At 38.8% G+C, this 12,082-nt stretch overlaps 1 protein-coding gene across 1 annotated transcript in view; it reads left to right on the forward strand.

Moving 5' to 3' along the window:
• Positions 1-12,082, forward strand: part of Pkhd1 (PKHD1 ciliary IPT domain containing fibrocystin/polyductin) — a 429,388-nt gene that overhangs the window by 5,220 nt on the left and 412,086 nt on the right. The window contains exons 5-10 of the mRNA XM_076860094.2: positions 3,286-3,343; positions 7,161-7,239; positions 8,468-8,542; positions 9,510-9,574; positions 10,069-10,108; positions 10,999-11,069. Of these exons, the coding sequence (XP_076716209.2) occupies positions 3,286-3,343; positions 7,161-7,239; positions 8,468-8,542; positions 9,510-9,574; positions 10,069-10,108; positions 10,999-11,069 (388 nt within the window). The remainder of the gene's footprint in view (positions 1-3,285; positions 3,344-7,160; positions 7,240-8,467; positions 8,543-9,509; positions 9,575-10,068; positions 10,109-10,998; positions 11,070-12,082) is intronic.

Consider the following 12,082-nt stretch of genomic DNA (forward strand, 5'->3'; position numbering starts at 1 on the left):
ATCTAACTAAATCTGCACCTCACTTGAAGTTCATAGATGAGTGGAAAGATTACCTTTGTGAGTTAGAGTTTCACTTTTTAGCTGAGCTCATGCTGATTGTTAGGATGATGAGGGGACTCAGGAACCCAAGTTCCCTGGCTCAGGAACCCAAGTTCCCTGGTTCAGGAACCCAACTTCTACCCTCTCATTCTCTCTGCTTCATGGTACATTTCTGCTACTCTTCCCGACACTAGAAAGGGATTTGCTTGTGGAATTCTTTGTCATGTTCAGATAGATCAAAAAGGAGGGAAGAAGGGAGGGAGGGAAGAGAAAGAGAGAGAGAGAGAGAGAGAGATTGATTTTATGAGGCCAGTGTCTGACTTATTGTTGAGCCTTGATGTGTATGCAGGGCCTTAATTCTTTGGTTCAGTCTAAGGCTCATTTCAGATGAGTTACACTAACATTTAACACTATCTCTAAGGTGAGGCCCTAGTATTTTCATAAAAAAACAGAGCTTTGGGAGTGCTGCTAATGGCAAAGAGTGCCTCAGTGTTATAAAGAAGGCAATTTAGTGATTCACCTGTGCTCTTTTAGAACTTTACCCTTTGGATTCATCTCTAATATAATACCCATGACATTTAGGCAATTTGTTTTGAAATTTGGTACATGCTCTCCATTGACACTCATCAATTTCTTTCCCAGTTCAAGAGAATCTTGTTTTCTGAAATTTTGCTTTTGCACATATGCAGTGGACAGAAAAAAATTTTCACCATTCTTTCTTATTAAGAGCAGCATTACCACTTCTGCACTGTCTCAGGAAATTCAGCAGAAGAGAGCCGGTCAAGATGCTCCTTATTCTCCATGTTCCTTTTTATCCCAGATAGTAGTTTTTCTACTTATTAAAAGAGCATCAAGGAGAGAGGGCAGGGGGTGGGGAGAAGAAAAACACTTCCTAAAATTGTACATTAAAGAAAACAAGTCTGTCAGCGATTCAACTAGCATGGTGAGTTGATGAAAAATCACCAGGGGATGCAGTTAATGAGAGGCATTCCAAGCTCAGTAAAATTCAGTGTGTCTCTTTGCTTTGGGACCAGGACTAGGGGAACCATGCACATTAAAAATTAATTCCATCTTGCCAGTCCACTCCAAAGAGCCTGCTGCGGGCATTGACAAGTTCGAACAACTCACAAAAGGTTTATTAAGCAGCTGGTGGCTGTGGCTTTATCATTCTAATCTGTGCCACCCCCCCCCCCCAACACACCACCACCCAGTCTTGCCATTGCTGACCTCACTTGGGCTCAAGGATCAGCATGTGGGAAGCTTGATTTGGAAGCTCATTAATTTTTCACTGTCATGTCTCTAGCCTGGTGGGTGACCAGGGGCCACTTTCTCTTAGAAATGTACCATTTTATGTTGTGCCAGTTCAGAGAGAATCACAAGTGAAGTTTTTTTTTTTTTTTTTTGGTTTAACCCTGAGCACTCTCCATCACTCTCAGGGGAGTTAGGAGGGAACAATAAAGGAGTCACTGCATTCCCCACAGACTTTGGTTGAAGGATCACAGACTGAGTGGGTCTTAGATTTCCCAGTGGAAACTGACAGGCATACTTCCTTATTTGGTTTGAACTCAGTGGTTCTCCTGTATCCATTTCTAACACGTGTAAGATGGGACAGTACCCACTGCTGTGCTTTATTCAGGAGGTTCCTATGATAAAGTTCCAATTGAAATAACTTTGGTTAAAGGCCATCCTGATGGCAGACGAAGGCCTGGCTGCAGTCTTGGCTGGAAGGCTGGGATAGGGATTGAATGTTTGGCAGGTGTGTGCAGAACGGCGTTCATTTTTATCTTTTGGTACCACCATAGGCATCTCCTAAACTGTGAAGTCACAGCATTCTTATTTTGACCTCCTGACTGTACATGTTTTCTGTGAACTCTTTTCTAACCTTTTTCTTTACAGAATGAGGAAAATAACCTTGATGGAAGATTGTATAGCTGTGCAGATCAATACACAAACCCACACTTGACAGGCACCATCAGCTTTGTTGAAATGTCTGTTGATTCTTAATGTCTGTTTAGGGCTGTTGATTAACTATTGAGTGATTTTTTGGTGATGTTCTTCTGGGAAGGCAAACTCCTGCCATGCTGGAAGCAGACCAAACAGAAGGATTTGCTGTAGTTTGTTTTGCAAATGGGAAACCTTGTGGGTTGTATGGAATGGAGGCAGTTTAGGAGACTAGGGAAGGTGGGAGTGACTAAGTCTCTCCCTGAGTGAGGCATCAGCTCATGATCAAACCTTGATCTAGTCAGTCCAATTTTTTTGTGCTTCTCCATTTCTTCACATTGGTTCTGACATGATTTCCTGAAGGAGTATTTCACTAATCTTAGATGAATCCAGATGATCACAGGTGAGATGGAATTCCTGAAATTCCCCCATCCCCCAGCTTTTCTTCCCAGCAGTGTATTAGTCATTCCAGATTGAAGTTCATAAAAATTTGAACATCTTCTTCATACCAGGCTATGCATGGTGGATGCAGTAGCAACTGAATCAAGCATTATCCTTTAAATATGGAGCTTGTGATCAACAGATGATGTGCTTCATGAGGCGGAGGCATTGAAAGTTGATTTGGAATACTGTGACTAGGCTTTGGCAGGCTCCCAGGTCTCCAATCAATACCATTTTCCTCCTTGTTGAAGAACAATATTGTTTTTCCTTCCTTGAGTCTTTTGAGTCCTTTTTCTTCCAACAGACATCTTCCATTTCTCCAATGAGCACCTCACTCATGTATATCTAACTTCTCATTTTTTTGTAGCTTACTGATCCTTCCCAAGATGCTGGCTGAGAGTAATTTGTCACAATACTTACATTTAAACAACAAAAAATATTTTCTAGAAAAACAAACACCTTCAAGACTTGAAGACATCAGATTATAATAATGAATTTTTAAAGATTGACATTTCTGTGTGATGGCTTGTCTACCTTTCCTTCTGGTAAAATGTGTGCTTGGGTTGGGTATGGTAGGTGAGCAGGTAGAGAAATAGGTTTACCAAAATTTGAACAATATGGGGCAGGACATGCATGTATGACATGATCAAATTCCCTTTACTTCATCTGTAGAAGAAATGTAATAATTTCTGTCATCTCTGCCTCATGGAAATGAGGGAAAAAAATAAGTAGGTATGAAGGCAATTTGAGGCAAAGAATTCATCCCTATTTTAGACTAATGCTTTTTAAGAAATGGCTTGTATCTCTGATGTTCAAGAATATTTAATTTGGATATTGATATAAAATATGATATTTTTTAAATAGTTTTCCAAGGCACAGACACCCATTGTTTACCAAGTTAATCCGACAAGTGGAGTTCCAGGTAAGGAATCTTCTATTAACATGGGAATAATTGGGAATCCCTTTTTCAAAGCTTGTTGCTAACTTTTGCCTAGGTGGATGGTCTCTGTAAGTGGGAAAAAAATAACTTCTTCTTTGTTATTGTTTTGAAAATAAGTCTCATTCTCTGGTTCATTTTCAACCTGGTTTGGTTTCACCTCTGGGCACTTTTGTTCTATTATTTCACTGATAAGAAAGTCAAACATGATAAAAAAAGAAGCCAGCAAAATCAAACCAGTTGATGCTAGAAAATGGAGGAAAAAGAAATAACTATTGCTCTTAATGTATAATCATCCAAGTAAGAACAAACTCTAACTGAACCCTTACTGTGCTCCAAATTCCATTCAAAGATCTTCATATATATTATCTTACTAGACTTTCACAGGAACCCGATAATATAGGAGAGGAGCTATTATTATTTTCATTTTGAGATGAGGAAAAGAGGTATTAGGAGGTTATGTAAATTGACCAAAGTCAAATAGCTAATACATAACACCACTGAGGTTGGAATCCAGAGAGGCCCATGGACCCATCATTTTGCCTTATGCTTCATTGTGCTGGATACCATTTGGAAGGCCATGAACCCTGGTCTTTCTCTAGGGATTTGTTTACAAGTTAGAGAATATATAAAGCAGACACATAATGATTAGGAAGACAGAAGAGAAGAAAATTGTGTAAAGATGGGGGATTTACATAAAAGGAGATGGGAATTGCTAAGCCTGCCTTAAAACTAAGTAGTAAACATGACTAGGATTATATACACTTTGCTGTCTTATTCTTGGCAAATTTCTCCCTATATTCCAGGGTTTCCAATTTTTCAGTGTTTCCAGAATGGTATAAGTGTGAGAATATAAGTTGCTCCATTTTTATATATGGTTGTGTCTAAATATATTTGTTTTGATTGACTTGGCTGGCCAAGAATGTCAGAATGAATACCTAAGTTATGGAAAAGTATTTGTGCATTTTGTGTGTTTGTGCGTGTGTGTGCATGTGTGTATAGACACAGATTATATGTGTATTTAAATTATATTTCAAAGAACATGAATTCAGCATTATCTCACTCCTGGGTTTTTCACAGATCTGTTCCATTCCATTAATCTGAGCAACCAAGGGGTGATATGTTTTATTAAAGAGATGAGATCTGTGAAAATCCCATGCATATGTTTGGGTTCCTGCTGCTCCAGTGTTAGAAAGCTCCTGTTTAGATGACAGAAGTCTTGTTAAGGTGAAGAATGAGGAAGGAGCCAGCCCTGAGAGGTGTGAAATGGGATGTCAGTTGGCACCCAGATCTGTCAAGCCCGTTTCTCCCACTGAGGTGGAGTTCTGCACACTGGGTCCTCTACTTTCTGGGGGAACGATTGGTGGTTGGCCAGACTGGAGTGGTCCCTCCAGGCAGCATCCACACGGCTGCAGCTTTGCAATCACTTTCCAGATGATTAGTTTCATTTCATTCGGGAAGCCTGCCCAGAGTAGCAGCTAGGGAGACGGGGGAGGAGGTAGGGACAGGAGAGACAATGTTTTAGGAGCAGTTGAATTTTGATATGTGGTGGTTAACAGTCCTTTGCTGTGACAGAATCCCCTGGCATGGTGGTCTGGTTTAGCCTGAATCTAAACAAAGTTGGGCTTCCATGTTTAGAAACAAAACAAAAATTCACAGGATTTTCTAATATCTACAACCTGTTATTTCTTTTTAAAATTGTGCCTACAAAAGTAGAAGTCAAGCCCATTAAAGCTAGGAAATAACTAGTTCAGCTCTATTAAAGTTGAAGTGAATTATTCTGCCAGTTTTTAGCAGTATCAGAGAACTCGAGACTCCACACCCCTGGGAACTATGTGACCTTTGTCTAAATCTGGGTTCCTGCTCTTTCTACCCGTCCATCTGTGGGATGGCTTTAGTCTCACCCTAAAAGTTCCTATCATTTCAGTACAAGTTATCCAATGACTATAGATTAGAGTTACTTCTTATTAATAACACACAAGCATAGTATCAAGGAAGAAGCGTGGTGATGTTTTTTGGTGGCTTTAAGTGTCCATAGAGAGACCCAGAGTCCTCTGGTTTCAGTGACCTGATGAACCTGGTAGGCACTCTTTTCTTTCTCACTTTATAAGGTTTTATCTCACCAAACAACACCTCTCCCATCTCTAAACATTTTCAGTGAGGCTAGAAGTTTACAGAGTAGATGATTAGATTCTCTAATTATTTGAAAGGCACACACATCCAAATAATTGTGGAGCTGTGTGGTAAATTTTAACAATATCGTCTTATTCAGGTGTATTTGCCTAAAACCTTGTCTTGTGCAGTTCCAAAGGTCCAAGTTTCATTTTTTTCCCCTCAAATATGAAATAAACCAGCTCATGTAGTATCTGGCAGGGGCTCCCCAACTCTTTCCCAACTCCTATGAGCACTGGTGCAGGAGTGGCACGGAGTGCTTCTTGCTGAGGGGGCATTGCTGATGCTGCATCTGCATTTATGTGCACTCCATAAGGAGCAGATTAAGGAAAAACTTGCTACCTAGTGGAAATCCTTGCAAGAGGTATAGAGGAGGCCCAAGGATAGAAGTCATCATCCAGATTGGTGTTGGGCAGAAACCAACTGTTGGCATAGCTCCAATTTGCTTAATCTGTTTTTTTTTTTTTTTTTTTTTTTTTTAGATAGGGTCTCACTATGTTTCCCAGACTGATCTTGAACTCTTGGTCTTCCAAGTGGTATCCAGCACAATCTTGAACTCTTGGGCCCAAATAATCCTCTTGATTCAGTCTCCCAAGTAGGTGGGACCCACTGGATTGTGTGATATGAGCTTCTTCATATCACATGTTATTTTCTTATTTTAATCAACACATAAAACTTGTACATGTTTATGGAGTATGTATACATAGTATGAAATGTTCAAATTGGGGTTTGCATATTTAGCTCCTCAAACTTTATCACTTATTTGTGGTGAAAACATTTAAATCCTTTCTTCTAGCTTTTAAAAAAAATGCCGTACATTATCGTTACACGTAGTCACCCTACTTTACAATAGAACACCAGAACTTAGTTTTTCTTTCTATCTGTAACTGGCCTCCAGCTGACTGGCGTTTTCTCATCTCTCCCTTCCTGACTGTTTCCAGTCCCTGGGAACTACTATTCTTTTTAAAAAAATATTTATTTTGTAGGTGTAGATGGACACAACACTATGCCTTTATTTTTATGTGGTGCTGAGGATCCAACCTGGGTCCCGAACGTGCTAGGCGAGCGCTCTACCGCTGAGCCACAATCCCCGCCCCCCTGGGAACTACTATTCTACTCTCAACTTCTATGAAATCAACTTTTTAAGATTTTACATAAGAACGAGATCATGTGGTATCACATGTTTATTTTAGCAAGTGTCCTGGGGAAAGTCCTATAGAGATAGGGCACCCACTGCACATTGTTCTTAGATCCCACTTTGGGTGGATGGTCTACATGAAGCCATGAGAATGGGTGGGAAAGTGTGCAGAAATTGGCCCCTCTTTCTGAAAACCTCCCACTTTATGATACCACGAAGAAGAATCATTACCTCTTCTATACTCCGTGCATAGATAATTAAGTTTATGTTGAAATAATTGGTTATTTTAGCCTTTCTATTGTGTAATATTGATTTTTGGATCACACTATTGACTTTACTGTTATATAGTTTATTTCAAAATTGTGAATTTTACGCATGATGATCAGCTTTGCCATATTGGGTATATGTATGTTATACACATTACAGGCTGTATGTTTTACATTAATTGTTTGAGCTAACTGCATTCAATCTTTAAAACTCTTCTTAAAACAGGGAAACTAATTCAGGTGTATGGCTGGATTATCACTGGGAAGTTGGAGACCTTTGATTTTGATGCTGAGTACATTGATAGGTATGCATGTTTTGTGTTCAACACGTTACATAAGTGCTGGATGACTTCCTGAGGCCGACTTCCCCAATAGCAATAAATTTTAAGCAATTGGCTCAGAATTGCTATTTTTCTCTTTACAGTTTATGGACCCTGGTGGTGTGGGCTTCAGCATTGACTTTGTTCATGTAATTGTGACTGGTCGATTAAGTTGGTCCATTTATTTACTGACAACTATCACTTTGGGCTCAGTGGGAATTGTACTGTAGTTACATCCATGGCTTTTTTTTTTTTTTTTTTTTTTACTCTTTCTCTTTATCCCCTCCTTTCTCAGGATAAAATGAAATCTTTATAAAAATAATACGTAAACCCAAAAGCACATTAAAAAATTCTGGCTTATTTTTTCCATTTGTGCATTTAGAAATGCCATTTATAGTGTGATCAGAAGAAAAAATGTACACGGGTATGAAACGCCATTGAACTTGTAATGTTCTCTGGAAATGATTAGGATGTCCACACCAGTTTTTTTTTAACTGGACAATCATTAAGTGGAAATGTTACTGTTGAGTCATTCATGCTAGGAAAAGACCTGAACAAGATAGAGAGTGTTGAAACTGGGGAGCTTGTGGGAAGCACTAAGCAACTCTCATCATTCAACAGATGAAACAATCCCAGTGAGGATTTAAAAGGTAGATAAACCATATACTCGCACTGTTCCCCACCTGCACAGAGCCTGGGTCTAATCAGTCCTTCACCCTGGATGGATCGGAGGCATTCTCCTCTGTTCTCCGTCTCTTTGATTCTGTCCAGAATTCCAGGCATTGAATAATGGTCAGCTTGTCTTATAAGGCTATTTCTCTTCCTGTAAATAATAGATATTCCAAGGACATTCTTGACAGTATGCAATATTTGCTACTTCGATCCATCTCAGCTTTGTTCTGGGATCCAGTCTTTAAGAGCTGGATAGCTCTGTAGATCCAGTATGGCCAATGTGGAGATAATAGAGATATGTTTTGGGAGAAAGGACAAATGCTCCCTCTGTGATCTGAAGGCTTGGGCCATGAGGGCTTCCCTAGTTTCTGGCCAAGAATTTGACTCAACATCCATTTAAGACACAGCCCTCAGGCCCTAGCCATATGAATATTTCTGAAGGAAAACGTTCATAACCGCGTGTCCTCCACACTTTGACAGGAATGTTTGCTAGGAGCCTCACACTACTGTCTCTTGACTTTTTTTTTTTCTTCTTATCCAGCCCGTTGATATTGGAAGCTCAGGGAGACAGATGGGTCACTCCTTGCTCTCTGATAAACAGGCAGACAGGAAGCCAGTGAGTGTTTTTTTCTTTTCTTGATAATGGGTATGTTTTTAGGTTCTTCCTTATGAATATAGCACACACCTTTTAAAAATATAAATCACTCATAAGTGTTAACTATTTATTTACACTTATGTGAAAGGACACAGGAATTGATTTGAAATGTAAATTGAAGTGGAATCTAAAACTTTGTAGAACTTTTCATGAAAACAAATAGCTAATACTTACTAAGAACTTACTCTAGGTCAAGGCTTGCTCTAATGCTTTCATGTTTAAGTCTCTCGATGATCTTGTGAGTATGTATGGCCAGTAGTTTGACTCTATGGGTGAGAATGCTGAGGCCCAGGGAGGTTAAGTAATTGGCTCAAGTCTTTCAGAGCAAGTGGCAGAGCTATGACCAGAGACCTTTCTGACTAATTGGCCTTCAGGGTTCATGTTCTTAGCCACTATACTGTCATAACTAACCCAAAGGAAAAAAAAACACACAATTTTTAAAAAAATGAGTATCTATGTGCTTCAGCTTGTGCAACCATCTTGCTAGATTTTTACTTCACTCTGAACTGGGTAGTGTAATTTCCTTTGAGGCTCTGGCAAGAATTACATTTCATGGCTTTGCTTTTTGGGACTAGTGTTTAGTAGAGCAAGTTTTATAATGTAATTTCTTCTTAGAGTCTTCATTTACACAGGATAGTCCTTTTTGGGGTTCATACTTTTTTTTTAATAAGGGTTTTGATATAGATTTTAGAAGGTATCAAATGGAAGTTAGGGGTAAGTTAAATTTTGTCTCTCATGCTGTGTTTGACTTAGCTTTTTTTTCATTCATAATTTGTTAGTAAGAACTTGCCCAATGAGCTTGTGATAACTTTAGTACCCATCAATTTTCTGTGGCCAATTTGCCTTTTATTTATTACTTTGCTGGTTAAAGTGTCAGAACTTGTGAGCTGGGTTGTCTGACATTCTCACCTGTTTGTCTTTTCCTTAGCTATCCTTCTCAGGAAGACCGTGGTCTTGGTACTCTGCAGTGCCGTGTGGAAGGCGATTACATTGGTCTGTTAGAGAAGTGACATAATTTTAAAGTCTTACCCATTTCATTTTCTGTACGCAGAAACAACATTTCAACAATTGGTTCTCATGAAAATAATAACTATCATGTGCTGAGAACCCCCTAAAACATACCACACAAAGCAGCTTATTTATAAACTAACTTGATCCCCACAATGAGCCTGTGAAGTTGTTGGAATTATTTCCATTTTACAGGTGAGAAAATTAAAGCTGGTAACCAGTGAATCAGGATTGAAATCACACTCAGTCTAAGTCCAGGCTGGGCTCTTAGCTGCTCTGCACTATTCTATTTGTCCTTTTGTCGTTGGAAATCTACATTGCTGATGGTGCTGCCTAAGATATTTATTTTGTGCACCATCAAAAAAAATGACAGGTTTGGGTGGTAATTTGATGACTTCGGAGTCTTTGGGTTTATGGTAGCAACAGCCCAGGAGATTCATGCAGATCCCTGTACTAATGTCTGTTCCTTTGTGTTTCAGGCTCCCAGAATGTTAGTTTCTCAGTATTTAACAAAGGAAAGTAAGTAACCGGGAGTAGGCAAATTTGTTGTCATCTTATACTGCCTGATTCTCTCATCTTCCTTACTTTTTTTAACCTTTTATAATGGAAAATTTCAACCATATACAAACAGAACAGTATAATGAAATAGCATAATGATTTCTTCGACTTAGATGAGCATAATTGCATCCTGTGCCTAATCTAGAGGCATTATACCTGTTTCAACGTGGTGGTGGTATAGAGTTTTGGGAATTACCTCTTAGGTAATCCCAAAGTTTTGTAAATCTAAACTTTTCCCACATGCCTTATGTGGGATACAGTTTCGTGAAATTCATTGTGCCATTCCAGGAATGCCTTCTTCAAGAAGGAAAGGGTCCAAATACCATCAGCTTTGGAGAGAGAAATTATGATTCTGGATTTCTGTAGGTCTTACTTCATGTTCTGGTGTCATATGATTTGCTAGGTACACCTTTAAAAGTATATCATCTAGCTAATATTAAATTCATTGTGATGATAGTGACATGTTACCTATAGACACACAGCCCTAAGTATGAAATTTCTTCGTTTTCTCTCACTTTGTCCCAAGAACACATCTAGTGTCTCTCTGATATCTACCATAGACCAGCACAATACTGGGCCCCTTCACATTTGTCATTCCATTTAATGCTTGTGACACTTTTTGAAGGAGTTCTTATTCTCATACACTAATTTTATAGATTAGAAAACAAACTTGACCATTGGTGTTATTCTCATGTGTTTAAAGAGAGCTGATAACCAAACTGTTCTTTAGGTCATAATCTTCCATAATCTTCTTGTCCATAATCTTCCTTTAAGGCAGCCAGTTGAATAAGTATAATCTCAGATGATGTTTTACTAAAAAGCAGAATTTTCTTTTTTTTTTTCTTTTGCAGGTCAATGGTGCACAAAAGTGCCTGGCTGATCAGTGCTAAACAGGAGCTCTTCCTGTACCAGACACACTCAGGTACTGTGTCCCTGCATCTTATAAGCCTCATCCCTTCCTTGATGCCTCTTTCTTCTGGCAATCTCTCTGTGACTATTAATACCTGAAGCTGTCCCTGTCATCACGGATGGTTCTTTGGTTTTGGTTGAGATTTGATTCTATGAATGTCAGCTTTAGTTTCTGCAGTCATGCATTGCTATAGAAATGCCTCATTAGGCAATTCATGTTTCTATGAACATTACCGAATGCACCACAGGGATAGATCACTCACTCAGGGTGGCTTCTTGATCTAATCAAGAGAGGAGCTGAGTGTGAGTTGTAGGAGGCTGCTGCCAGTGTAGCCAAGCAGGCTGTTTTACATAATTTTTTTTGTTTTATAAGTAGAAGTACATTCTTAAATAACAATGAAAAGTATGACATAGTAAATACACAAACTAGTAAAGCCATCATTCATTATCATTATTATTATCATATATCACTGATTATTATTATTATCATTCATTATTGTTATTATCCAGTGTGGCACATAATTGTATGTGCATTTTTTAGAGGACTGGCAGTGCAGTAGGTTCATTTACATCTGCATCACTGCAAACATATGAGTCATGTATTGTGTGCTATATTCCTACAAGAGCTGCCACATCACTAGATGATAAGACCTTGTCAGCTCCATTATAATTTTTTGGGGCCACTTTCACAGATGTGATCTGTTGTTGATCAATATTGTTACGTGGCTTGTGATGCACATTAAAAAAGGCTGGATCATAAACTTCTATACAAAGTCGATAGATTCAGGTTGAATGAAAAAAAGGAAAAGTCATGACTTGTTCTATGTTCTGAAAAATCACAGAAAACAGGTAGCATTTAAACATCTAAGAGCATATTCTTCCAGTTACTCTGATAGCCCATCTCTGAGTGTTCACTGAATAACTTATAATTTGCTGAAATTGATGCTAAGCTATTGCATTCCATCCATGAGTAAACCCTCACACTAGAAAATGAATCTTGAAAATTAGAAATTTGCATAAAATTGC

This window comes from Callospermophilus lateralis, chromosome 6, assembly GCF_048772815.1.
Source record: "Callospermophilus lateralis isolate mCalLat2 chromosome 6, mCalLat2.hap1, whole genome shotgun sequence".
Taxonomy (NCBI): Eukaryota; Metazoa; Chordata; class Mammalia; order Rodentia; family Sciuridae; genus Callospermophilus; species Callospermophilus lateralis.